Source organism: Entelurus aequoreus, linkage group LG10 (assembly GCF_033978785.1).
Source record: "Entelurus aequoreus isolate RoL-2023_Sb linkage group LG10, RoL_Eaeq_v1.1, whole genome shotgun sequence".
NCBI lineage: Eukaryota > Metazoa > Chordata > Actinopteri > Syngnathiformes > Syngnathidae > Entelurus > Entelurus aequoreus.
The window spans coordinates 61368972-61396305 of NC_084740.1; the positions used below are offsets into that span (position 1 = coordinate 61368972).

A 27334-nucleotide genomic window follows, 5' to 3' on the forward strand; every position below is an offset into this window, starting at 1 on the left:
CCTTCTCTACACATGTATCTACTGTAGAACCTTCTCCACACATGTATCTACTGTAGAACCTTCTCCACACATGTATCTACAGTAGAACCTTATCCACACATGTATCTACAGTAGAACCTTCTCCACACATGTATCTACTGTAGAACCTTCTCCACACATGTATCTGCAATAGAACCTTCTCCACACATGTATCTACTGTAGAACCTTCTCCACACATGTATCTACTGTAGAACCTTCTCCACACATGGATCTACAGTAGAACCTTCTCCACACATGTATCTACAATAGAACCTTCTCCACACATGTATCTGCAATAGAACCTTCTCCACACATGTATCTACTGTAGAACCTTCTCCACACATGTATCTACTGTAGAACCTTATCCACACATGTATCTACAGTAGAACCTTCTCCACACATGTATCTGCAGTAGAACCTTCTCCACACATGTATCTGCAGTAGAACCTTCTCCACACATGTATCTACAGTAGAACCTTCTCCACACATGTATCTGCAGTAGAACCTTCTCCACACATGTATCTACAGTAGAACTTTCTCCACACATGTATCTACAGTAGAACTTTCTCCACACATGTATCTACTGTAGAACCTTCTCCACACATGTATCTGCAGTAGAACCTTCTCCACACATGTATCTGCAATAGAACCTTCTCCACACATGTATCTACTGTAGAACCTTCTCCACACATGTATCTACAGTAGAACTTTCTCCACACATGTATCTACAGTAGAACCTTCTCCACACATGTATCTACAGTAGAACTTTCTCCACACATGTATATACAGTAGAACCTTATCCACACATGTATCTGCAGTAGAACCTTCTCCACACATGTATCTACTGTAGAACCTTCTCCACACATGTATCTGCAGTAGAACCTTCTCCACACATGTATGTACTGTAGAACCTTCTCCACACATGTATCTGCAGTAGAACCTTCTCCACACATGTATCTACAGTAGAACCTTCTCCACACATGTATCTACAGTAGAACCTTCTCCACACATGTATCTACAGTAGAACTTTCTCCACACATGTATATACAGTAGAACCTTATCCACACATGTATCTACAGTAGAACCTTCTCCACACATGTATCTACTGTAGAACCTTCTCCACACATGTATCTACAGTAGAACCTTCTCCACACATGTATCTACATTAGAACCTTCTCCACACATGTATCTACAGTAGAACCTTCTCCACACATGTATCTACTGTAGAACCTTCTCCACACATGTATCTACAGTAGAACCTTCTCCACACATGTACCTACAGTAGAACTTTCTCCACACATGTATCTACTGTAGAACCTTCTCCACACATGTATCTACAGTAGAACTTTCTCCACACATGTATCTACAGTAGAACCTTATCCACACATGTATCTACTGTAGAACATTCTCTACATATGTACCTACAGTAGAACCTTAAAGCGCCTTGAGTACCTTGAAGGTACAAAAGTGCTATACAAGTATAACCCATTTATCATTTATTTGCAAAAAAAAAAAAGTTTATGAGTTTGAACATGAAATATGTTGTCTTTGTAGCATATTCAACTGAATATGGCTTGAAAAGGATTTGCAAATCATTGTATTCTGTTTATATTTACATCTAACACCATTTCCCAGCTCATATGGAAGCGGGGTTCGTATATTCTACCAGTTTCTTTGGACATTTCAGATGCCTGGTTAGTGTCTTCACCCTTGGAATGTGAAGACAACCCTCACGTCTTTTTCCTTATCCGTGTTGCGAGGGGGAGGCTTTCTTTGTGTGCAAGGAGTGGGCTTTTCCGTTGGAATGTCAGATCAACTAGAGTAGCCGCTATGAATGTATTGGTTAAGTTGACCTCCGAAAGCTTTAGTAAAACTTGAAAATATTCCAATTCTGTCTTGATGGTCCTTCTTACTCAGCATATATGTCATCAAAAGAACTTGGGATTGACCAGTAACTTAGATTCCCTGGGAGGAAGAACTGGTCTGACGCAACAATAGATCTACCGGCCCCCAGACACATTTTTTTCTCCCCGAGTCAAAATAATAGCCTAGGCCTGGTTTATGCTATGACACGTTATTATTTGAAATACAGGTTTTGTGTATGTTTGCACAAAGTATCCGCTTTCCGCCCGAATGCAGCTGAGATAGGCTCCAGCACTCCCTGCCTCCTCAAAAGGGACAAGCGGTAGAAAATGGTTGGATGGATGGATCAGATCGCTATCGTTGATACCATCCTGAATTGACCCAGATATGGGATTGGAAATAAAATTGGTGGCATCGCACATCACTGATACAAACACGGCCTTTCATTAGAACACTAACGATGACATAAAAGTCATCATTTGGACTTTTTCATGGAATAATTTCCACATTTTATCACCTATTTTATTTCAGACGTGCACAAAAACAGCACAAATGTGAAGTTTATTCCTCGCAAGAACTTCATCCTTTCAAAATGAGGATCTGGCATAAACACTTGTTTTCCTAAAGTTGTTTCCGGTGCCAAGTACAAATGTCCACGAAGCTCACTCGGCCTTCTTCTTCCTGGACGAGGGCCGAGTCACGCCGCCCCACACCTCCGTGTAGAGCAGCGTGCCCACAAAGACCACCGCCGTGCCCAGCCAGTGCCACGGCGTGAAGGGGTTCTGGAAGTAGACGATGGAGAAGATGAGGCTGAGGAACTTCCTGAGAGTCACCACCAGGGTGACGGTGAGCGAGGCGCACTCTGTGGTCAGGATGAAGACGCCGCGGATGCACACGTACCTGAGGGCCAGCGAGTTAAAGGCTGAAAGGAGGAAGTGGAGTGTGCAGTGACAAGGTGGGGCAAGGATACTGAGTGATGATGTTGACCAGCAGGTAGATCCACATGACTGGAACATGTCCGTCAATGACAGGAACCAGCACTGGAGCTGGGAAGGGAACACATCTTGTAAATCTATCAGGATTCAGGATGCTTTATTATTGTCCATTCTTTAACATGTACAAGACATGAAATGACATTTTGGGCACAGTCCCACTAAGAGCAGACATACGTTACAGAACAGGACCGCCAACGGATCAGCCACTTACGGCGCTCCTTAATAAAGGTGGGAAAAAGGTGATATTGGGAAAGGGGGGAAGAGTAAAAAATATCAGTCAAAGGCTGGTCCCTCGGGTGGGGGTTCAGACTGAGTCCAAGGGAAAAAAAACTCATTTGCCATAGCACACATAAACATGTTACATATAATCACAACAACTCGCAACAGAGGACGGGGGGGGGGGCGCCCTGGAGGTCGACTGCTGCTATAAAGCGCTACTCAGCCGTCCATCAAGCAGAATCAAGCAGTGGTGAAGGCGTGAGGTGAGGGTGGGGAGTGTGTTTGTGTATATGCCCTTTGTCTTTGGGTGTAGTGATGTTGTGTCCATAGGCCCGGGGCCGTTCTGTATGCAATGCAAGCAGAGTTCGACTTCCAGGTGTCGTTGAGGAGGGAGGAAGGTCAAAAGCGTCCATCTTTGAGAGTCCTCGGGGGATGTTTTCAGAACAGCCTGCTCCTGTTGTTGCATCAAGGCCATTCGAGGGAGTCAAATCGTAGAACAAGAACAAGCTAGTCAGGTTACTTCTAGGCCTCCACCCCAGATCCCACCTCACTCCTACCCACTTCTCTAAAGTGGGCTGGCTCAAGGTGAAGGACAGAGTTAAACAACTTGCACTGAGCCTAGTCTATAAAATCCGCTACACCTCCCTGATACCGAAGTACATGTCAAACTACTTCCTTAATGTAAATGACCGCCATAACCACAACACCAGGGGGAGCTCCACAAACCACGTTAAACCCAGATTCCGAACTAACAAAGGTCTTAACTCATTCTCCTTCTATGCCACATCAATGTGGAATGCGCTCCCAACAGGTGTAAAAGAAAGGGCATCTCTATCCTCCTTCAAAACCGCAATAAAAGTTCACCTCCAGGCAGCTACAACCCTAAACTAACACCCTCCCCGGATTTCTAATAATCAAATGTAAACAATCAAATGCAGATACTTCTTCTTATGCCTTCTGATCTCTCTCTCTCTCTCTCTCTCTATGTCCACTACTTGATGTCCATATCCTACCCCCCCCCTCCACACCCCTGATTGTAAATAATGTAAATAATTCAATGTGATTATCTTGTGTGATGACTGTATTATGATGATAGTATATATGATAGTATATATCTGTATCATGAATCAATTTAAGTGGACCCCGACTTAAACAAGTTGAAAAACGTATTCGGGTGTTACCATTTAGTGGTCAATTGTACGGAATATGTACTTCACTGTGCAACCTACTAATAAAAGTCTCAATCAATCAATCAATCAAGATTATGATTTTTGCTTTTTCCGCGAGCAGACATTACAATGGCTTGTCTGTTCTATTCGTCCATGTTGGCTCTCATATCCAATTTTTCCCTGTCAGCAAGCTTCTCCATGATGTGATCCATCTTGCGATTCAGTTCAGAAATCGCCCCAGACTGTGATCCCACAGCCCGGCCCAAACCTTCCATCGCGACGAACAGCCTTTGGGCTCCTTGAATGGCTGCCATCGTCTTACAAATTTGATGATACACCAGAGCAATGCCCAGCCCAAATCAGCAGGTGCCCCGCGATCACGGTTCCAAATAGGTAGATGTCTTCCACGTCCTCGATGGAAAGGACTGAGAGGCAAATGATTCTCCATTTGTCCCAGGAATCTCTTACGTACCCCGCAGCAATGGTTCCATCAGGGCAGCCAGGCTCCCCAGAACCTCTTTTCCTCGTCGAAAAGATTTTGTCAATTGAGTCGAGAGTCCAGCTGATCAATTTCATGTCTGATGTTTAGATTTGGAGGAGAGCGCAAAGAAAGAGGCTTCAAAAAAAGTTTAGACAAGACAAGAAAAAAGAGAGCAAGCAAGGAGAAGAAAAAATGCGACCGCCCTCACCAGAGGCAACACAGAAGAATATATTTATACAAATAGGTATACATTTGATTCACTTCCCGAAACATACACATAAAATCCCCTATTTGGTAAAAAAAAAAAAAGCTTCCATACTTTGTAAAACATTCAGTTTTGTTTGTTCTTTTATTATATTTCAAAAATGACAAAAATGTAGACCAGGGATGTCCATAACGTGGATGGTGGAGGGTGTGTCAGTCCATCACCATTTGTATAAACCAGAGATGTCCATTACGTGGATGGTGGAGGGTGTGTCAGTCCATCACCATTTGTCTAAACCAGGGATGTCCATTAGGTGGATGGTGGAGGGTGTGTCAGTCCATCACCGTTTGTATAAACCAGGGATGTCCATTACGTGGATGGTGGAGGGTGTGTCAGTCCATCACCATTTGTATAAACCAGGGATGTCCATTAGGTGGATGGTGGAGGGTGTGTCAGTCCATCACCGTTTGTATAAACCAGGGGTGTCCATTACGTGGATGGTGGAGGGTGTGTCAGTCCATCACCATTTGTATAAACCAGGGATGTCCATTACGTGGATGGTGGAGGGTGTGTCTAGGGATGATACTCGAAACCGGTTTTCCCGGTTGTTCGATAAGAAAAGAACCGAGTCCTCGGACTCGAATCCCTTTTTAAAAACCGGTACCCGTTATCGAGACCACTATAGTAAAGAAAAAGAGTTGTTTTTTTATTCGAACCCCTCGGAACGAATCCCGTCCCGACCAGAAATGCTCCGTGTGACATCACAAGAAATCAGTCATGTAGCTCAGTCATTAGGCGCAGATAGCGAAAGCAGGAAAAAAATGGACGGGAAAAAGTGCTCCAAGGTGTAATAAAGTTCAAAACAAAAGGTATAATCCATCGAATAACTTTACTGGGAGATTTGAGCAGGGTAAAACACATGACCAACACTTTTACGACCAACCGGAAACATAGCAACGCACCTCCTTTACGGCAGCTGTCGCAACGTGCTTATAGCAACCCCAGCACATACATATATATATACAACATATATGACATGATCTCCCTTTTTCAACTTTTGTTTTTCTTTCCTTGTAAACGTTACAAAATCACACTGTAGATGTGTTGTCTGTCTAATTATAAATAATGCAGACGAGGCGTGTTGGCTGAGTTCTTGACGTTTACTGTCACGGGTGGCGACATGCAACAACACTTTTCGGGGCTACCGCGCATGCTCGTCACTCCCGTTGCATGCTGGGTAGTGTAGTTGTTATATTCCCTAGCTCAAAACCTCTTTCCCCCTATAAAGAAATAATGCTAACTCAATAAAGAGTATTTCTTTTTTTAGCTTTAACTTTTCATTTTTTAGCATTGTATCCACATTTGCAAATAACTTTTCTATTCATAAAATTTTCTTTCAATAAAGAAATAAAGTGCAAACATGTCAAAGCATCATAACAAACAGTTATGTCAAATAGCAGCAGAAGTGCACTTTTTGGAGAGCTGTATTATTTTCAGTTTTGTGCCCAAGGGACTGATTTTATTTAACACTATATTATTATTTATACACCTATAGTGATCACAGAGACAGCTTGTTTTTGTGTTACCTTATATATTTGTTTCTCTGAAAAATCCCACTTAATATACTTTGGGTAACAACAGTCAATATTTTTTTTAATTTTTTTTTAGGGGGGCAACAGTCAATATTTATTTATTTTTTAGATTAAATTGTTTTCTTATATAATAAAAGTGAGCTTTTGTTAAACCAAATATTGTGTGTTTTTTTCCATATACAACAACCTATCTGGACTCGATAAGAGAATCGATAAGGAATCGGTTCGATAAGAGGATTCGATAATAGACTCGAACTCGATAATTTCTTATCAAACATCATCCCTAGATGTGTCAGTCCATCACCATTTGTATAAACCAGGGATGTCCATTACGTGGATGGTGGAGGGTGTGTCAGTCCATCACCAGTCAAGCATTTACAAAAATAAGACCTAAAAATGATGGATCATCAATCTTCACCAAGACATTACCATGAATGGATTAACGTGGACCCCGACTTAAACAAGTTGAAAAACTTATTGGGGTGTTACCATTTAGTGGTCAATTGTACGGAATATGTACTGTACTGTGCAATCTACTAATAAAAGTCTCAATCAATCAATCAAGACGTGACTTTGGTCACTTGATTGACATTCACGGCACCCGAGGGTCTTGTGAGATGACACCAGAGCATTATTAAGAAAAAATGACCGACAGGAAGGCCAGGAACACTTTTTATTTGAACCGTTTCTCCTGTCAAAACTCTAAAGACCGACTGCACAGTTCCTGTCTTCACAATAAAAGCGCTGCTCCGTCCTGCCTGCGCTAACAAAATAAGAGTCTCAGAAAGCTAGCAAGTGTGGAGAATGCATATATTTTTAAGAGTTCTTTCTTTATCCATAGTCATGTTTAAAGCAGCTCATATTTTCCCATGTGTACTCTTTATGCTTGTATCTTATGTCCGCAAGTAAACTCTGCGCCTTACCTTGAAGACGTTGGAATGTGGGAGTATGACATTTTTACCCTATCAGTATTAGAACAAAGAGGCTGTATTCCTTTCTGGGCAGGGTGGGGGCTGTTTTCCGATTCAATAAGTTGTCTCTTCCCGTTTGATTTGCAGACCACTTCTGGATGCTGGTATTAGCGCATCGTAAGGGTGGTCTCCTAAACCTTTAGTAGGACTTGATGATATTCCTATTCTGAGTGCAGGGCGCTGGGTCTTTCTGTGTGGAGTTTGCATGTGACTGCGTGGGTTCCCTCCCACCTCCAAAGACATGCACCTGGGGAATAGGCCCCTCCCACCTCCAAAGACATGCACCTGAGGAATAGGCCCCTCCCACCTCCAAAGACATGCACCTGGGGGATAGGCCCCTCCCACCTCCAAAGACATGCACCTGGGGAATAGGCCCCTCCCACCTCCAAAGACATGCACCTGGGGGATCGGTCCCTCCCACTTCCAAAGACATGCACCTGGGGAATAGGCCCCTCCCACCTCCAAAGACATGCACCTGGGGGATAGGCCCCTCCCACCTCCAAAGACATGCACCTGGGGATAGGTCCCTCCCACCTCCAAAGACATGCACCTGGGGGATAGGCCCCTCCCACCTCCAAAGACATGCACCTGGGGATAGGCCCCTCCCACCTCCAAAGACATGCACCTGGGGGATAGGTCCCTCCCACCTCCAAAGACATGCACCTGGGGGATAGGCCCCTCCCACCTCCAAAGACATGCACCTGGGGATAGGTTGATTGGCAACACTAAATGGTCCCTAGTGTGTGAATGTTGTCTATCTGTGTTGGCCCTGCGATGAGGTGGCGACTTGTCCAGGGTGTACCCCGCGTTCTGGAGGGGACAAGCGGTAGCAAGAGAAGCGTGACTCACCAGTGTGGCTGAAGAGGACGGCGTGTGTGTAAATGTCAGAGGACAGCAGCAGGAACGCGGGCAGAGGCAGGAAGTGCTGCCAGGGACACAAAGACAAAGGACAAACTGTAAATACTATTATCCAAACTGGTGAGTGGGATAGAAAGTGGTGTGATGGAGAAGTGTGATGCAGCTGTGACTCCAGCAGAGGGCGCACACGTCCATTGTATTCTTGAAATGTGCTAATTACGTCAAGTGGATTGGAGATGTGTTTGTTAGCAATAGAGGAGCAATAGCTGCTTTGTTAGCATTGTTCCTGGTATGTTAGCATTGTTCCTGGTATGTGAGCATTGTTCCTGGTATGTGAGCAAACTGAAGGCATAAACAACCGTGTCTTGTGGATGATTGACATTAAAAGTATCACAAAGCAGTCTTTTAACAACTGTGCTCTATAATGGACTCACGTTATAAAAAAGAGCTTCCCTGGAGTGTTTTCCGTACTTCTTGTAGAGCGTCTCCTGGAAAATACCCATCCTGGCTGACATCAGCAGGGCAAAGGTCAACATGGCGATTCCTGAATGTGGATTGTGAAGAAGGCCAAACACAAGAATATTATTATTGTATATTATCATCAAGGACAACACACACACTCATATATATATATGTATATATATATATATATATATATATATACTGTGTATATATATTTTTTTTTTACAGGCATGACGGCAAGTCATCGTCACGTGGTGACATTGCTGGTTTTACCAGCAGAGGAGCATGTTGGGCAGCGCACACACACAGAGTACTTACAAGCAGACACAGTGTGTAGACAGAAAAGGGAGAACGGACGCATTTTGGTGTAAAAAGTAAAGATAAAGGTGAAGTTATAACACTGAAACGCCCTCAGGAAGAGCTGCTTTAAGACATGCAGCTAACATCCATCCGCAGTGTTTTAGCTACTTCTAAATCACTAATCCTGGCCTCCAAGTAGCATTATCACTGGAGGACGAGGAATAGCTAAACATGCTTCACTACACACCGTAGGAGGATACAATAGCTCACCGCCGTCACAATGTAAACAAATGCCATGGGTGGATCTACACTGTAATGATACCAAGTACAAGAGCGTATCTAGTCGATACTACTACTTTTCATTTCTTTAAATCTGTATAATCTTTATAAAGTCAGTAAATATGTCCCTGGACACATGAAGACTTTGAATATGACCAATGTATGATCCTGTAACTACTTGGTATCGGATCGATACTGTGGAAGGATGCATATATGTTTAAGAGTTCTTTCTTTTACAAAGCCATGTTTGAGCAGCTAGTACTTTTCCTTTGTGTATTCTACCAGTCTCTCTTTGTCTTCAGATTGTCTGTTAAGTATCTTAAACCATCAGGAATGTGAAATACAACACCCACTCTTTTCCCTTATCAGTGTTGAGAGGGGGCAGATGGGGGTTTTCTTTGTGTGAAAAGAAGTTGGTTTTTCCCTTGGAATGCCAGATCAATAGAGCAGCCGATGTGAATGTATTGGTTAAGTTGAACTCCTAAAGCTTTCGTAAAACTTGAAAATATTCCAATTCTGTCTTGATGGTCCTTCTTACTCAGCATATATGTCATCGAAAGAATTTGGGATTGACCAGTAACTTAGATTCCCTTGGAGGAAGAACTGGTCTGACGCAACAATACCTGAATGTGTGGTATCATCCAAAACTAATGTAAAGTATCAAAGAAGAGAAGAATAAGTGATTAATACATTTGAACAGAAGTGTAGATAGAACATGTTAAAGGCCTACTGAAAGCCACTACTAGCGACCACGCAGTCTGATAGTTTATATATCAATGATGAAATCTTAACATTGCAACACATGCCAATACGGCCGGGTTAACTTATAAAGTGACATTTTAAATTTGCCGCTAAACTTCCGGTTCGAAACGCCTCTGAGGATGACGTATGCGCGTGACGGGTATGCCTTCCACATTGAAGCCAATACGAAATAGCTGTTTTCATCTCATTCTGGGTGTATTCTGGACATCTGTGTTGGTTAATCTGTTGCAATTATGTTCATTGCATTATGGAGAAAGAAGCTGAGCAAGCAAAGAAGAAAGTTGTCGGTGCGAAGCGTCTATTTTGCGAGGGAAGTCAGCAGCAACACGTACGTGTTTACATTCCCGAAAGATGCAGTCAAGATGGAAGAACTCGGATAACAGAGACTCTAACCAGGAGGACTTTTGACTTGGATACACAGACGCCTGTAGAGAACTGGGACAACACAGACTCTTACCAGGATTACTTTGATTTGGATGACAAAGACGCAGACGTACTACCGTGAGTATGCAGCTTTGGCTTCCAAACATTTGATCGCTTGCCCGTACGTGCGCGTCACGTACGTAACTTTGTTTAAATATATAAGCTTTATGAACCTTGGGTTAGGTGAACGGTCTTTTGGGCTGAGTGATTGTGTGTGTTGATCAGGTGTTTGAATTGTATTGGCGTGTTCTATGGAGCTAGGAGCTAGCAGAGGAGCTAGGAGCTAGCATAACAAACACGTAGATGTTTTTATGCAGGATTAATTTGTGGCATATTAAATATAAGCCTGGTTGTGTTGTGGCTAATAGAGTATATATATGTCTTGTGTTTATTTACTGTTGTAGTCATTCCCAGCTGAATACCAGGTACCGTGAGTAGCAGCTGCGCTTCCAAACATTTGATCGCTTGCCAGTACGTGCGCGTCACGTACGTTACTTTGTTTAAATATATAAGCTTTATGAACCTTGGGTTAGGTGAACGGTCTTTTGGGCTGAGTGATTGTGTGTGTTGATCAGGTGTTTGAATTGTATTGGCGTGTTCTATGGAGCTAGGAGCTAACAGAGGAGCTAGGAGCTAGCATAACAAACACGTAGGTGTTTTTATGCAGGATTAATTTGTGGCATATTAAATATAAGCCTGGTTGTGTTGTGGCTAATAGAGTATATATATGTCTTGTGTTTATTTACTGTTGTAGTCATTCCCAGCTGAATATCAGGTCACCCCCGGCTCTCACAGCATCTTCCCTATCTGAATAGCTTCAACTCCCCACTAGTCCTTCACTTGCACTTTACTCATCCACAAATCTTTCATCCTCGCTCAAATTAATGGGGAAATTGTCGCTTTCTCGGTCCGAATCTCTCTCACTTCATGCGGCCATCATTGTAAACAATAGGGAACTTTGCGGATATGTTCAATTGACTACGTCACGCTACTTCCGGTAGGGGCAAGCCTTTTTTTTTATCAGATACCAAAAGTTGCGATCTTTATCGTCGTTGTTCTATACTAAATCCTTTCAGCAAAAATATGGCAATATCGCGAAATGATCAAGTATGACACAGAATAGATCTGCTATCCCCGTTTAAATAAAAAAATGTCATTTCAGTAGGCCTTTAAAACAGAAAATAAGCAGATATTAACAGTAAATGAACAAGTAGACTAATAATAATTTTTTACAGTTTGTCCCTCATAATGTGTACAAAATAATAGGTGTATAAATGACACAATATGTTACTGCATACGTCAGCAGACTAATTAGGAGTCTTTGTTTGTTTACTTACTACTAAAAGACAAGTTGTCTAGTATGTTCACTATTTTATTTAAGGACTAAATGACAATAATAAACATATGTTTCATGCACCCTAAGATTTTTTGATACAATATTAAATTTTTTTGTGGTGCCCTATATTTAGAAAAGTATGGAAATACATTTTGGTAGTGGTACCAACATATCGGTATGGAGACAAGCCCACTTCCACTCACCTACAAGCCAGTGTAAGAAGGCGTGAAATCCTTGCTCCTCCGATCCCTCCTGGGCCATATTCTGTAGGAAAAAAACCAAAGTTCCATGACTTCCTCAGTGGAAAACCCAAGAAGAGAAACACGACAAGCTGACTCACCACTTGCTTGGCGGACATGACGGTGCAGATGAAGATGCCAGCTGAAATCAACGCTATAGACAAATATTTGCTGGCTGAATATCTGCAGAAGGACCAGACAAGAAAAGAGGAGAGTTGGAAAGTTTGTGGAGAAGAAGACTGTGAGAGCTGAGACCTTTTCTTCAGGATGATGATCCCCAGAATCATGCTGGCGATGAGAGAGCCCTGCAAGAAGACGCCAGGCGGAAGTTAGCTGCCGATACTGGGAGTCGATACCAGATACGTTTGGAAACTTGTTCTTCATTTTTGACACTTTACTTGAAATGTGACCATTTTGTCACCACAGTCGTGCAACAATAAGGACAATAATGTAACAAAACATTATTGGGGGGTGTATATTGTAGCGTCCCGGAAGAGTTAGTGCTGCAAGGGGTTCTGGGTCATTGTTCTGTTGTGTTTATGTTGTGTTACGGTGCGGATGTTCTCCCGAAATGTGTTTGTCATTCTTGTTTGGTGTGGGTTCACAGTGTGGCGCATATTTGTAACAGTGTTAAAGTTGTTTATACCCTCAGTGTGGCCTGTATGGCTGTTGTTGTTGCATTCACTTGTGTGTGTGTGAAAAGCCGTAGATGTTATGTAATTGGAAGTGCCTTTAAGGTTTATTGGCGCTCTGTACTTCTCCCTACGTCCGTGTACACATCGGCGTTTTAAAAAGTCATACATTTTACTTTTTGAAACCGATACAGATAATTTTGAAACAGATACCGATCAGTTCCGATATTACATTTTAAAGCATTTATCGGCCGATATTATCGGAGATCTCTAGTCTTTACACAACTTTTATTAATGTTTTGTTACGTTATTGTAGTTTTTGTCCTTATTTGTGACAAAATTATTCAATAATCCTAACATTTCAAGTAAAAAGTATGGACTGTGAGTATTGGAATCAGGGTCTGGTGAATGGGATGCTAAAGTCCACCTCAACGAGACCACGGTCGCGTTACAACTGTTGATGTCTTACTGATCTGAAGATCATGTGCAGCGGCATGGCGATGTTGAAGTTGAGCGCGTAGTTGTTGATGACGCTGACTGTGAAGAACATGGTCACCATGATCACATAGTTCCTGGGTGGGGAAATACAGAAATGACGTGACCGTGCGGTTTTTCCGCCGCCACACATTGTCAGGACTATACCTGATAGGGATGACAGGTCCCTTCCTGCCCAGCTTTGTTTCAAAGATGAATCCCTCCAAGGCGATGAACACAAACTGCGCAAATGTCACAATGTTGCCGCATCCTGGGAAATCCCTGGACAACGACAAGACCAACACTTCATTTGATGCGTGCAACTCCACATACCGTGACTCTTTGTGGCGCCCCCTATGGGTTATGTTAAAAATGCTTTGGAAGACGTGTTAGCATACATGTCAAACAGATAACGCTAAAGTGTTACGACCATTGAACAAATGCTTAATGACAATTAGTTGCTAAGCTCCTGAAAACAAGTTTTTAGCCAAAGTTGCCCAAATTCCACACATCCATGTGTGGAATAAATGGAGAATCATGTGCCTCTCAGTCCTTTCCATCGAGGACGTGGAAGACATCTACCTATTTGGAACCGTGATCGCGGGGCAACTGCTGACTCTGGGCATTGCTCTGGTGTATCGTCAAATTCGTAAGACGATGGCAGCCACTCAAGGAACGGAAGGATTGGGCTCACAGTCTGGGGCGATTTCTGAACTGAATCGCAAGATGGATCACATCATGGAAAAGCTGGTTGAAAGGGAAAAATTGGATGTATGGAATAGAACAGATAGGCCATTGTAATGTCTGCTCGTGGAAAAACAAAAACCTAATCTACGATTTGACTCCCTCGAATGGCCTTGATGCAACAACAGGAGCAGGCTGTTCTGAAAATATCCCCCCCGAGGACTTCTCAACGATGGACGCTTTTGACCTCCCTCCCCCCTTAACGACACCTGGAGTCGAACTTTTGCTTGCATGCCGAACGACCCCAGGCCTATGGACACTACATCAACACACCCAAGACAATGGGCATATACACACACACACCCCCACCCCACGCCTTTACCACCGCTTGATTCCCTTTCGGGGTGATGGACGGCTGGCAGCGCTTTATAGCAGCAGTCGACCTCCAGGGTCCCAACTCCCCCTCTGTTGTGAGTTGTCGTGATTAAATGTAACATGTTTATGTATGCATGGTATGGAGGTTTTTTTTTCCCCACTCCAGACTAGGCCCCCTTAGGAGCCCAGTCTAGATTGCATTTTTTTACTCATCTTCTTCCCCAGCGTTTTACCTTTTTCCCATCTTTTACGGGGCGCCTCATGGCGACCCACCAGCGTTCCTGTTCTGTAACCCTGTACACTGTTTGTTTGTCTCATCTTGAACGGGTTGGTGCTGAAAACAAACTTTTGTGTACTTTGCAATGACAATAAAGTCCTATCCTATCCCATGCTTGTCAGTCCCGTAACGATGTGTACCAAACTTTGTGGCCTTTCGGCCTAACAGCCAAAAGTTACAGTAGGTGTTTTGTAAAGCTATGTGAGAAATTTCAGGTCAATCTGACTCGTAGGGTTCGGTAACAGCGCCACCAGGTGGTGTATTTGTCAGAAAAATGATAGCACAAGTATTAGCATTTTAACCGTCGGGGTGAGGCGATGTAGGAGTAGAAAAGTTAGTCCTTTAGAAAAAATATTTTTACAGCGGTACCTCAACTTAAGAGTGTTTTGAGGGGAGAGCTGTCTCCCGCCTAATTATCATGTTTCGAGTTGCAAGCAAAAATGTAAGTCATTAGCATTCCTGCCATTACTTAGCGTAGGAAAATGTCACGGTGAAATTCATAAACATCTGGGCTTTCACGCTAGCATTAGCTTATAGCAGGGGTGTCCAAAGTGCGGCCCGCAGCTCATTTTTTTAACGGACCCACGGCACATTTTAAAAATAGGATTGAAAAAAATGAAAAACATAGGAAGTGGTATAAAAGAGCAAACAGGTGAAATGTAACAAGCAATGTTTACTCTAATAACACAAAGCTGCCATGCAGGCTGTTTCTGTCTTTGAAAAATAATAATGAATCAAAATCAATGTCATTATGAATTATTGACCTATTCAAGGCTCCAATTACGTCACATTAAATATTCCACTTTGAGATATTTTTTGGGGAAAATGTTGCATATTTTATGTTTGCCAAAAATATATAGAAAACTGAGCTGTTTTTTTTTTTTTTAAAAAGGGCCTAAAATGAACAAACAAAAAACATAAAACAACAATAAAACTTATAATTGACGTATAGATTTGAAGTGGATCTCAAGATTATTGTGTTAAAAGTAGTCAATAAAAAAAAAAATTATAATTTATTTTTTTAACGCTTTAATGAGTAGGACCCTTTTGGATCACCAATAATTTTAGTGTGATTTGTTTTTAAGTGTCGTTGCTCAAAAAATAATAATGAATTAAAATCAATGGTGTTATGAGTTATTGACCTTTTTAAGGCTCCAATTATTATCTAATCTCAAATAATCCACTTAAAAATTTAATTGGGTGAAAATATTACATATGTTGTGTTTTTTTCCATAAAAAAACAGGGTTTTCTTTGACAAAAAGAGCATACAACTTAAATCTTTAAAAACTTTATATTGACAGAGATTGAATAATAATAAAAATAATAATACTAAATAATAACACATTTTTTATATTTTTTTAACCAAAACCCTTTGGGGTCCCCGGGTTCAAGCCTGAGTGGAGGCCTAAATGTTTATTGTTTGTACATACAGTCACAATCAAAAGTTTACATCCACTTGTAGGTGTATGTAGGTGTTAGGTAGTCCTGAAGAATTTGGAGGTAATCCTCATTTTTCATTGTCCCATTTAAAGCAGCAGTTCCATTGGCAGCAATACAGGCCCAGAGCATAATACTACCACCGCCACGCTTGACGGTAGGATTGGTGTTCCTGGGATTAAAGGCCTCACCTTCTCTCCTCCAAACGTATTGCTGGGTATTGTGGCCAAACAGCTGCATTTTTGTTTCATCTGACATCACAAGGACAAAGATAAGACCTTCTGGAGGAAAGTTATGTGGTCAGATGAAACAAAAACAAAAATAAATCCTAAAATATATACATATATAAAATAAAATATGACTTGTCTGCACCATACTGAAGCAGAATGAGTCCAAGAAGCCATGAGCCAAGAATGCTAATACCTAAACGGTGGACATTTCTCTATGAAAATATAGAAAAGCTGCTGATGGTGTGTTTGATGAAGAAGCAGCTGGAAGGAAATGCCGTGGAAGTCCACTCACCAAGGTCTGTGATGTCAATGATTACTTAATAATAATAATAATGGATTAGATTTATATAGCGCTTTTCTAGACACTCAAAGCGCTTCACAGAGAAGTGAGAACCCATCATTCATTTTTACAACTCATTCATTCATCATTCATTCTCCGGTGTGAGCGGCACCGAGGGCAAGGGTGAAGTGTCCTGCCCAAGGACACAACGGCAGCGATTTTTGGATGGTAAGAGGCGGGGAGCGAACCTGCAACCCTCAGGTTTCTGGCAAGGCCGCTCTACCCACTACGCCATGCCGCCCCGGCATGGCGTAGTGGGTAGAGCGTACAAACGACTGTGGTTGTTATTGAATTGTTTGTCGTACAATATTAACCATCCAAAAAAAGGCATGTTAATATTTATTTGTCAGGTTTAGAGCCAAGCACCAAATAAATTGAGTCAATTGGAGATGCTGATTTAAGTTAAAAGCTCTGTCACAGAACTAATTCAGCTGGAAAGTTGAGGTTCTGCTGTTTGACAAGTTCTAACCCTTTATCTAGATCACCTGTCTAGTTCATTGCATTGTTTATGCAAGCTGTACTAAAATGCATGTGATTGTTGAGGATCCTTTTTTTATGCACAGAAGATGTTTTATAATTGACTTTGATACCATTACTGTTGCAGTACTGTCATACTCATAATTATCTGCACACTTTTTAACTGCAGGGTTTGTGCTATAATATGTAACAACACTGGACAGACAATGACTGTAAGCTTGGGAATGACAAATTACTAGACAACGGTCCGTAACAGTGTCCACAAGGTACGTACCCGTGACTGACTGTGAAGTATTGGCCTTAAAAATCACATTTCATTATTCACATCAAGTTTTTATTACCATGCACATAAACACTTATGCCATTTATTTATTAACCTGTGTGGAGTTGGGCCCCCCACCTTGTCCCAATCGTTTGTGCAGTTTGTTTTTATGCTATTTACTTTTTATGATGTTAATGTGTAATTAACGTGTGTATATTCATAACAGTTGTGTGCCCAAATTGTCAAACATGTGTTTGTGTGATACTGTACCTGTGTGTGTGGAATGTGAGAGTGTACATGTGTGTGTGATACTGTACCTGTGTGTGTGGAATGTGAGAGTGTAATTGGCTGAGAAACAAGGGTGTGGAGATGTCCCCATTCTCTATAGAAGAGATCAAATTTGGTATTTTTATAAACGACTGTAACATAGAAATGTTTGTCAACATTATTATCCTCCAGGCAAAATGTTTTCTACATAAATGTCAATTTATAAAAGTAAGGCCTACATTGTCTAATTGGTTTAATCATTTACAATTATCAATCAAATCTTGGAGAATTATTAAGAGTACAAAAGCCCTTAAATTGATATCTTTGTTAAAAACATTTAAAGTGATTTTGGTAGCCCTATTTGTCTTTTTTTATTATTATTATTACTACTCTATCTGTATTTGCTTTTGTTTTCTTTCCTTGATGTTGAAAGTGCCTTGACTTTTGTGTGAATTATAAATGCATGTTTGTTGTTCAATAAAAAAAAATAAAAAAAATAAAAACTTATTCCACTTCCCGGTGTCCCACACACAACACATGTCATCATATCCTCTGTCCCCCGCCCTTAAGTTCCCCTTACAATGGTTCCGGTTAATCAATAAATGACAATAACTACTCCCCCAACTACGTGGAAACCTCCCCAAACGTGTCCATTTGTTTGCGCTTTGTTTGTGCAGCATACATTTTTGGTCTAACTATTATCATGTTGAAGTTATTATAAAATTATTCTCAAAAATCACAAATGTCTTCTGTTCCATGCAGTGAGTGTGTGCCACTAACCTCACCAGCAGCTCCAGGGACACCACATTGCTACAGCAGCCGACAAAAACAAGAATAATAGCAAAAACGGTGCCCATTGCTGCTAACTATATGCACCGACTTCGTGTGGGGAAATGTGAGGTTTTTTTTTAAAGGTCGACCATGGCTGCTATTTTGCTTGTATCAACACGAACTCCCGTAAAACATGTCCAGATCCGCGTTTCCGGGTTCCGGAGGATCATGGGACTTGTAGTATGATTTGGAAAACACAGGAAAATGAGAGGCACCTTCAATTTTTTTAGTGTTTTAAAAAATAATTTATACACAATATCGATGTATTTACATAAATACCTAAATATATAGGTTATATTTCAGTACAATATGTTTAGAAAGAACGGCTGACGTCATAGTTTGACGCATGCCCAGTTGTACACGCATGCGCCAAACATAAGCGCGACGCACTCTCACTTTGCCTGCTCGTCCGCTATGTTGCAAAAGCACACCACAAGGCACTAATCACTAATGAAAAGCTTCAATCGCATTTAAAAAGGTGGTTTTAATTCATATATTCAACCAAGTCCAGTTACACAACATAACATTACACACACAGCATGTATTTAACAACATTTGAGGATACAAAATGAGAGTGGGGCAGCATGCGTGAATAGACGATCTCAGAGAGGAGGACGTGGCGTACTCGCTAGCATAGCGTCTCTTCACACCCCGCCGAGGAAGCAACAGTTTAGTCAAACAGCCGTAGGGTTATTGTTGTTACAACAAGTACGAAGCTACACCCCCAGGCCGCCGCCGACATGATTTCACTCACGGACTCGCAAAGTAAGAGCCGCCCCGACTTTGGTTCTCTAAGTGTTTTGTATTTGTGCTAAAAAAGCCGGTTTGGCGACAGTGTTTTGTATGGAGCTAGGTGCTCAAACGCTATTGGCTGAGAGGCGTCGTGACGTCTTCATAAAAGCGGAAGTGGAAAGGCTACAACATTGTTTTTGCTGTGACGCGAAAAATTGGGCCGCCATCTTGAAGTGGTGATGAGGGGCCGGCGAGCAGCCTAAACTGACAGTTGACAAGTAGAAAACAAAGATGCTAAACTGACAGTTGACAGGTAAAAAACAAAGATGCTAAACTGACAGTTGACAGGTAGAAAACAAAGATCATAAACTGACAGTTGCCAGGTAGAAAACAAAGATGCTAAACTGACAGTTGACAGGTAGAAAACAAAGATGCTAAACTGACAGTTGACAGGTAGAAAACAAAGATGCTAAACCGACAGTTGACGGGTAGAAAACAAAGATGCTAAACTGACAGTTGACGGGTAGAAAACAAAGATGCTAACCCGACAGTTGACGGGTAGAAAACAAAGATGCTAAACTGACAGTTGACGGGTAGAAAACAAAGATGCTAACCCGACAGTTGACGGGTAAAAAACAAAGATGTTAAACTGACAGTTGACAGGTAGAAAACAAATATGCTAAACTGACAGTTGACAGGTAGAAAACAAAGATGCTAAACTGACAGTTGACAGGTAGAAAACAAAGATGCTAAACTGATAGTTGACAGGTAGAAAACAAAGATGCTAAACTGACAGTTGACGGGTAGAAAACAAAGATGCTAAACTGACAGTTGACGGGTAGAAAACAAAGATGCTAACCCGACAGTTGACGGGTAGAAAACAAAGATGCTAAACTGACAGTTGACGGGTAGAAAACAAAGATGCTAACCCGACAGTTGACGGGTAGAAAACAAAGATGCTAAACTGACAGTTGACAGGTAGAAAACAAAGATGCTAAACTGACAGTTGACGGGTAGAAAACAAAGATGCTAAACTGACAGTTGACAGGTAGAAAACAAAGATGCTAAATTGACAGTTGACAGGTAGAAAACAAAGATGCTAAACTGACAGTTGACGGGTAGAAAACAAAGATGCTAAACTGACAGTTGACAGGTAGAAAACAAAGATGCTAAACTGACAGTTGAAGGGTAGAAAACAAAGATGCTAAACTGACAGTTGACGGGTAGAAAACAAAGATGCTAAACTGACAGTTGACAGGTAGAAAACAAAGATGCTAAACTGACAGTTGACGGGTAGAAAAGAAAGATGCTAAACTGACAGTTGACGGGTAAAAAACAAAGATGCTAAACTGACAGTTGACAGGTAGAAAACAAAGATGCTAAACTGACAGTTGACAGGTAGAAAACAAAGATGCTAAACTGACAGTTGACAGGTAGAAAACAAAGATGCTAAACTGATAGTTGACAGGTAGAAAACAAAGATGCTAAACTGACAGTTGACAGGTAGAAAACAAAGATGCTAAACTGACAGTTGACAGGTAGAAAACAAAGATCCTAAACTGACAGTTGACAGGTAGAAAACAAAGATGCTAAACTGACAGTTGACAGGTAGAAAACAAAGATGGTGTTGAGCGTTTTCCTGCTCAAATGAGCGGACTGTTGAAAATAGGAATCAGGGGATTATTTTTCACTAGTAAGATTTAACATTAACGTACTATTGGTTGTATTTTGTGAAAATAATATTACTATATTATTATAGTTCTCTGCAAACCTATGGTGGCATCATGCCTTCAGTGTGCATATTGTATATAGTTCTCTGCAAACCTATGAAATGTTTTATTTTGTCTTCATTATTTTGTCTAAATGCACCAGAATGCTTCATTTGTTTGTGAAAATCACTTAGAAATCTTCTGGGGGAGGATGACGCCCCTACAGGGGTTTGCTTTACAAACTTTCAGCCCCACCTAAAACAAAATTCACCAGCCGCCACTGATTATGATGCATTCTCATTTCAGGCAAAGTATAAGACAATACTTTCTTAACAGTATAATTGTAACCAGGAATAAGTCTTCAAGTAACAATATTCAAATACTAACATTATTGGGTAAGACAGAATTTGGTTTTATTCTGAATCCAGTGAAACAGATTGGTGGTTTTAGCTGATATAAAGACTTTCAGGTGTTTATATATGTTTATGTTTTAAGTATTTGGCAGATGCTTTTATCCAAAGGGACATACATAAAAGATACATATAAAACAATCAGTGTAAACATGATCATTTAAGGGAAGAATGTAATACAAAATATCAATACAAAGTGTCAAGACAGAATAAACTCTCTGCTGCTGCAGCAACAGAGATACAGTCTATAAGATATTAGATATCTAATGTATTCATACATTGTTTATGTAGGATATACGCATGTATATACAGCATAACCTAATCATATTGTTTCTTCAACTTAAAAATAGCTGACCGTTTTTTTCCCCCTTCTTTAGGATTATATTCCCAGTTTTGATCTGGGACGTCTGGTCACTTATAGCATATAAGAATATTCCATTACTGTTAAGCAAACTATGAATAATAAAACATGTGTCCTTTATCATAGCTACACGTATGACAAAAAAAAGCGTGTGAAAATCAGTGGTATTCAGTGAGGTAAGATTAATTAAATGCGCTGACAGTTCATTGCTCCTGCCAAATGAATTGCACTGATCACCACTCCAAGATGGCGGCCCCGCGTCTCGTCAGCGCCAGTAGGCAGTAGCGCTCCATGCTGCGTACCCTTAGAACAGGGGTGGGCAATTAATTTTTACCGGGGGCCGCATGAGCAACCCGAGCACTGCTGGAGGGCCACATCGACAATATTTCAATTAAATTTTGCTCAATATTATTTTTGATGTATACCGTAAGATAAATAATAATAATAATAATAATTAATAATAATAGTAATACTTCAACATAGTGTGTGTAACAGCATTCCATGACTAATATAAATAAATTAACATTAATAATAAATGACAGTAAAATAAGCACACGTATGACTGAGGAGTCATAGTGTAACTTTGTGTGGTGTTTGAGTTGTCCGACTTTTTGTGTGGCCATAAACGCACCAGTGGTTTAGTGCTATGCGTGTTGGTGACGGATGACAAGTTGGTTTTGGCCTGGTTTGTACGGCAGAAAATGACTAGTTTTTCGAGATAGAATTGTTTTACTCATGTTTTTGGTGTGGTTATGGCCGAATATAAACAGTTTTGCTCAATAAATGGATCGATATAATTCCTGTCCTCGAAGCATCTCGATAGACGTTACAATAATTGAACAGTGTTCAATTGAACGGTGTTGACGAACACCGTTAGGGCCGCTTGTTGTCACTGTCACTCAAAGTTGCATTGCAAAATTACATAGAATAAATATGTTTATTTTGTTTAGAATTCAGATGGGATTTGATTTGGTGCGCGGCATATATTTGCTGCGCGCAGAGGACGCTTGAGCAGTGCGCAATTGCGCAGGCACGCACCTTAGAGGGAACGTTGCTTGGCAGTCCATGTCTTGTTGAAAACACGCCATTCTTCATCAACTTTTCTCTTTTTAGCGTCTCGGGTGTAAACCGTGCATCACTTGTTGCTGCATGTGCACCTTCACTCGCAGGTTACACACGGACACACGCCCATAAATAATACTTTTCAAAATAAAAGCAGCACAGTTGTACTGCCTCACGCGGGCCGGAGAATGCCCAGGTCTGCCTTAGAAGATGTCTATGGTTTTTGTTGTACATTTGAAAATAACTTAGGTTATATTTTCCCTCATTAATTGTATGTGATGTATGATATTGTATACATGTTCCACTTCAAACATAACCGTATGTCAACATGCACAATAAGCGTGTTTTTGCTGTTTCTGCAGTGCATTTGTTAACATTTGGGTTCATTTTTGATCATGTTTTATTTCCTGCAGAAATTGGAATGGGGCTGACAGGATTTGGCGTATTTTTCCTCTTCTTCGGGATGATGCTCTTCTTCGACAAAGCCCTCCTGGCCATTGGAAATGTGAGACGGCCAAAAGTTTCCTCACAAAGTGGGAAAGTGAAACATTTGGCTCATCTTCTGTGTCCGCTGTTGTCGTGCGTTTCAGATTCTGTTCGTCTCAGGGTTGTCCTTTGTCATCGGCCTGGAGAGAACCGTCAGATTCTTCTTCCAAAGACATAAAGCCAAAGCCACCAGCTTCTTTCTGGGAGGAGTGTTAGTGGTTCTGATAGGCTGGCCCATCATCGGTGTCATTCTGGAGATATATGGATTTTTCCTCTTATTTAGGTCAGCTCGAAGGAAAACTTGTCATGGATTTTTTTGCCTTTTGTGTTTGCTAACTCTTGTCATTTGATGTGTCAACAGGGGATTCTTCCCGGTTGCGGTGGGCTTCATCAGAAGAATACCACTGCTTGGCTCCTTGCTCAGCTTACCAGGAATCAGAAATGTAAGTATGGACTTCACTGTGACCTTTACTCTTACTTTTAAACAACCCGCTTAAATGTGTTCCAGAGTCAAACTGTCACCTTCATGTGTTATAGCGTGGATAGCATTATCCACTGTTATCAAAAGAAGTAATAATATTTGAACTGCCATGACAAAGGCGTGCTTCACGGGTCAATGATTTGAAACTTTCTTTATAGTGACGCAAGTGTAAAAAGAAGTGAACCACTAAACAACTTTAAAAGCAGCAATACACCTACTTTGATCACGTGTCTTTTGTGCAACCTTTGAGACTTTTCTTTGCTGAATACTTTGGCCCATACATGCGGAATTCTGCCAAACAAGTAACACTACATTCAGGTTCATATACAGGTTCATATACATACATACATACATACATACATACGTGCACACATTGGTACTTACCTACATACAGAGGTACATATGCTCCCACATCCACATCTGTACAAACATACATATACACATACTGTACATATATATTCACTGTACATACATATATACATACTGTACATATACATTCACTGTACAAATATACATATACACATACTGTACATATACATTCACTGTACAAACATACATATACACATACTGTACATATACATTCACTGTACAAACATACATATACTGTACATATACATTCACTGTACAAACATACATATACACATACATGTACATATACATTCACTGTGGGGGCGTGGCTATGGGCGTGGTCACCATGACATCATCGAGTAATTTGCTTAATTTACTACAATGATATGATTTTCTCTAAAAAGGCTCAAAAAATGTATACTTACTAATTAATAATAACAGTTTTGTTTTAAACGTCCATCCATCCATTTTATAATATAATTACAACACATTATGTACATATTTATATACAGATTTGAACAATAAGTTATTCACTAAAATATATTTATTAATTGTGGTTCTTACAAAAAATATATCTTATAAAATATAAAAGCTAAAATGTCTCTTTAAAGCTCTGCCCCTTTAATTAGTGCATACTAAATAATTTAACTTTAGCCTACTACTACAACCATATTATTTACCAGCAACATAAAGTGAAACAGAGGCAGAGGTGTCCTGCCACAGTCAGTAACAAATAAACAGAAAACAGTAGTGGTCAAATACAAATAAGGCAACAAGAGAAGTATCCTACACTTCTCTTTTGTAAAGTAAATGTGAAAAGCCTATATGGGCATCTACATCAACTATATGATTTGCCTGAGAAGCTGGACAGGACAAAAAAAAAAAAAAAATTATTATTATTATTATTTTTTTTTTTTAATTTGTGGCGGACGTAATTCTTTCGTGGCGGGCCGCCACAAATAAATGAATGTGTGGGAAACACTGGCATATCCTTATTTGTAGATGTTGTTCTGTTGTTGTTTGTTGTTGTCTCTCAGTCTTATCCCCCTCTGTCCTCTTTTTCTTCTTTCTATCCCCTCCTGCACCAAGTAATAATATCAATGCATGTAATAAAGTCAAATACAAATAAGACAACAAGAGAAGTATCCCACACTTTTCTTGTGTAAAGTCAATGTGTAGAGCAGATATATTGTAGATCAGGGGTCACCAACGCGGTGCCCGCGGGCACCAGGTAGCCCGTAAGGACCAGATGAGTAGCCCGCTGGCCTGTTCTAAAAATAGCTCAAATAGCAGCACTTACCAGTGAGCTGCCTCTATTTTTTAAATTGTATTTATTTACTAGCAAGCTGGTCTCGTTTTCCCCGACATTTTTAATTCTAAGAGAGACAAAACTCAAATAGAATTTGAAAATCCAAGAAAATATTTTAAAGACTTGGTCTTCACTTGTTTAAATAAATTCTTTTTTTTTTTTTACTTTACTTCTTATAACTTTCAGAAAGACAATTTTAGAGAAAAAATACAACCTTAAAAATGATTTTTAGGATTTTTAAACACATATACCTTTTTACCTTTTAAATTCCTTCCTCTTCTTTCCTGACAATTTAAATCAATGTTCAAGTAAAAAAAATTTTTATTATTGTAAAGAATAATAAATACATTTTAATGTAATTTTTCATTTTAGCTTCTGTTTTTTCGACGAAGAATATTTGTGAAATATTTCTTCAAACTTATTACGATTAAAATTCAAAACAATTATTCTGGCAAATCTAGAAAATCTGTAGAATCAAATTTAAATCTTATTTCAAAGTCTTTTGAATATCTTTTAAAATTTTTGTTCTGGAAAATCTAGAAGAAATAATGATTTGTCTTTGTTAGAAATATAGCTTGGTCTAATTTGTTATATATTCTAACAAAGTGCAGATTGGATTTTAACCTATTTAAAACATGTCATCAAAATTCTAAAATTAATCTTTATCAGGAAAAATGACTAATTATGTTCCATAAATTCTTTTTTTAATTTTTTCAAATAGATTCAAATTAGCTAGTTTTTCTCTTCTTTTTTTCGGTTGAATTTTGAATTTTAAAGAGTCGAAATTGAAGATAAACTATGTTTCAAAATTTAATTGTCATTTTTTTCGTGTTTTCTCCTCTTTTAAACCGTTCAATTAAGTGTAAATATCATTAATTATTAATAATAACATAGAGTTAAAGGTAAATTGAGCAAATTGGCTATTTCTGGCAATTTATTTAAGTGTGTATCAAACTGGTAGCCCTTCGCATTAATCACTACCCAAGAAGTAGCTCTTGCTTTCAAAAAGGTTGGTGACCCCTGTTGTAGATCAACTATATGATTAGTCTGAGTGGCTGGAAAGGACAAATAAAAAATTCTACCTTGCAGCCACAATAAATACAAATGAATGCATTGAGATTTGTTTACGTTTTTGTTGACTCTTTTGTCTTCTTGCAGCTGGTGGATAAAATCGGCGAGAGCAACAACATGGTATAGCAGCAACTATTTTTTTAGTTTTTTATTTATCTTGTTCCCCTCACTTGGTCATTGCCACTCCAGGACTGCGACTGAACCTACACAACACAAACTAGTGTTTACCCTTTTTTGAATTGTTTTCACCTGATGGATTTTGTCTGGCGTCCTGTCTGCCATTCATGGACTCGGGACCAATGGATCTTTTCAAAGAAGAGGTCCGGAACCCTCTAGGCATCCATGTTCACTTAGTCTCCCTCTGGGAAGTCACTGGAGTCATCTGAGTGAAATATCTTATCAATGTCGCATGTACAAAACTGCTTTTCATTGGCTCCTTGAGCTGAACTATGACTCTCCAACAAGCTGTCATTTTTGTAAGTGCTTACTTAAAGTGTCGTTTTAGAGAAATAAACATTTTTTACCTGCAAACCGTGAATTGGTCCATTCTAGGGTCAAACTAAACGTTTGAAGTCACATCAGGATCCAGTAGTAGTAGGTACAAGTACCTGGGAGTCCACGTGAACAGCACACTGGACTGGAAGGACAACAGCAAAGTTGTTATTTTTTGTATTTATTTTATTTTGTATTTTTTTTGTCATTAAAAAAAATACAATCATGTGTGCTTACGGACTGTATCCCTGCAGACTGTATTGATATATATTGATTAGGGCTGCAACTAACGATTAATTTGATAATCGATTCATCTGTCGATTATGACTTCGATTAATCGATTAATAATCGGATAAAAGAGACAAACTACATTTCTATCCTTTCCAGTATTTTATTGAAAAAAAACAGCATACT

The 27334-nt window shown here is 40.0% G+C and overlaps 2 protein-coding genes across 3 annotated transcripts; one reads left to right on the forward strand and one right to left on the reverse strand.

Moving 5' to 3' along the window:
* Positions 1-1559: 1559 nt before the first annotated feature.
* Positions 1560-18631, reverse strand: LOC133658041 (UDP-xylose and UDP-N-acetylglucosamine transporter-like). 2 transcript variants are annotated; one of them, XM_062059650.1, is made up of 10 exons: positions 18409-18630; positions 13447-13560; positions 13274-13376; positions 12428-12477; positions 12274-12355; positions 12137-12197; positions 8806-8915; positions 8363-8438; positions 2852-2927; positions 1560-2781 (listed from the first exon to the last, which is right to left on the reverse strand). In XM_062059650.1, the coding sequence occupies exons 1-10, from the start codon at positions 18483-18485 to the stop codon at positions 2544-2546; spliced, it is 987 nt and encodes a 328-aa protein (XP_061915634.1). In that variant the 5' UTR covers positions 18486-18630; the 3' UTR covers positions 1560-2543. The 2 variants fall into 2 exon arrangements, with proteins under 2 accessions (XP_061915634.1, XP_061915635.1); XM_062059651.1 differs by having other exon boundaries at positions 2520-2663; positions 2782-2927; positions 18409-18631.
* A 394-nt stretch (positions 18632-19025) lies between these two features.
* Positions 19026-26959, forward strand: LOC133658042 (vesicle transport protein GOT1B). The gene is made up of 5 exons (XM_062059652.1): positions 19026-19224; positions 23147-23238; positions 23324-23502; positions 23581-23662; positions 26516-26959. The coding sequence occupies exons 1-5, from the start codon at positions 19200-19202 to the stop codon at positions 26552-26554; spliced, it is 417 nt and encodes a 138-aa protein (XP_061915636.1). The 5' UTR covers positions 19026-19199; the 3' UTR covers positions 26555-26959.
* The last annotated feature ends 375 nt before the right edge of the window (positions 26960-27334 follow it).

What these genes read in the sequence shown, in the direction of transcription:
- LOC133658041 (XM_062059650.1), bottom strand. Translation starts at nt 18,485, where the DNA reads ATGGGCACCGTTTTTGCTATTATTCTTGTTTTTGTCGGCTGCTGTAGC. An exon ending in GGGAAGCTCTTTTTTATAAC is followed by an intron (nt 8,439 to 8,805) that starts GTGAGTCCATTA and finishes TGTCCCTGGCAG; the next exon opens with CACTTCCTGCCTCTGCCCGC. An exon ending in CGTCCTCTTCAGCCACACTG is followed by an intron (nt 2,928 to 8,362) that starts GTGAGTCACGCT and finishes TTCCCTTCCCAG; the next exon opens with CTCCAGTGCTGGTTCCTGTC.
- LOC133658042 (XM_062059652.1), top strand. Translation starts at nt 19,200, where the DNA reads ATGATTTCACTCACGGACTCGCAAA. An exon ending in CCCTCCTGGCCATTGGAAAT is followed by an intron (nt 23,239 to 23,323) that starts GTGAGACGGCCA and finishes CGTGCGTTTCAG; the next exon opens with ATTCTGTTCGTCTCAGGGTT. An exon ending in GCTTACCAGGAATCAGAAAT is followed by an intron (nt 23,663 to 26,515) that starts GTAAGTATGGAC and finishes GTCTTCTTGCAG; the next exon opens with CTGGTGGATAAAATCGGCGA.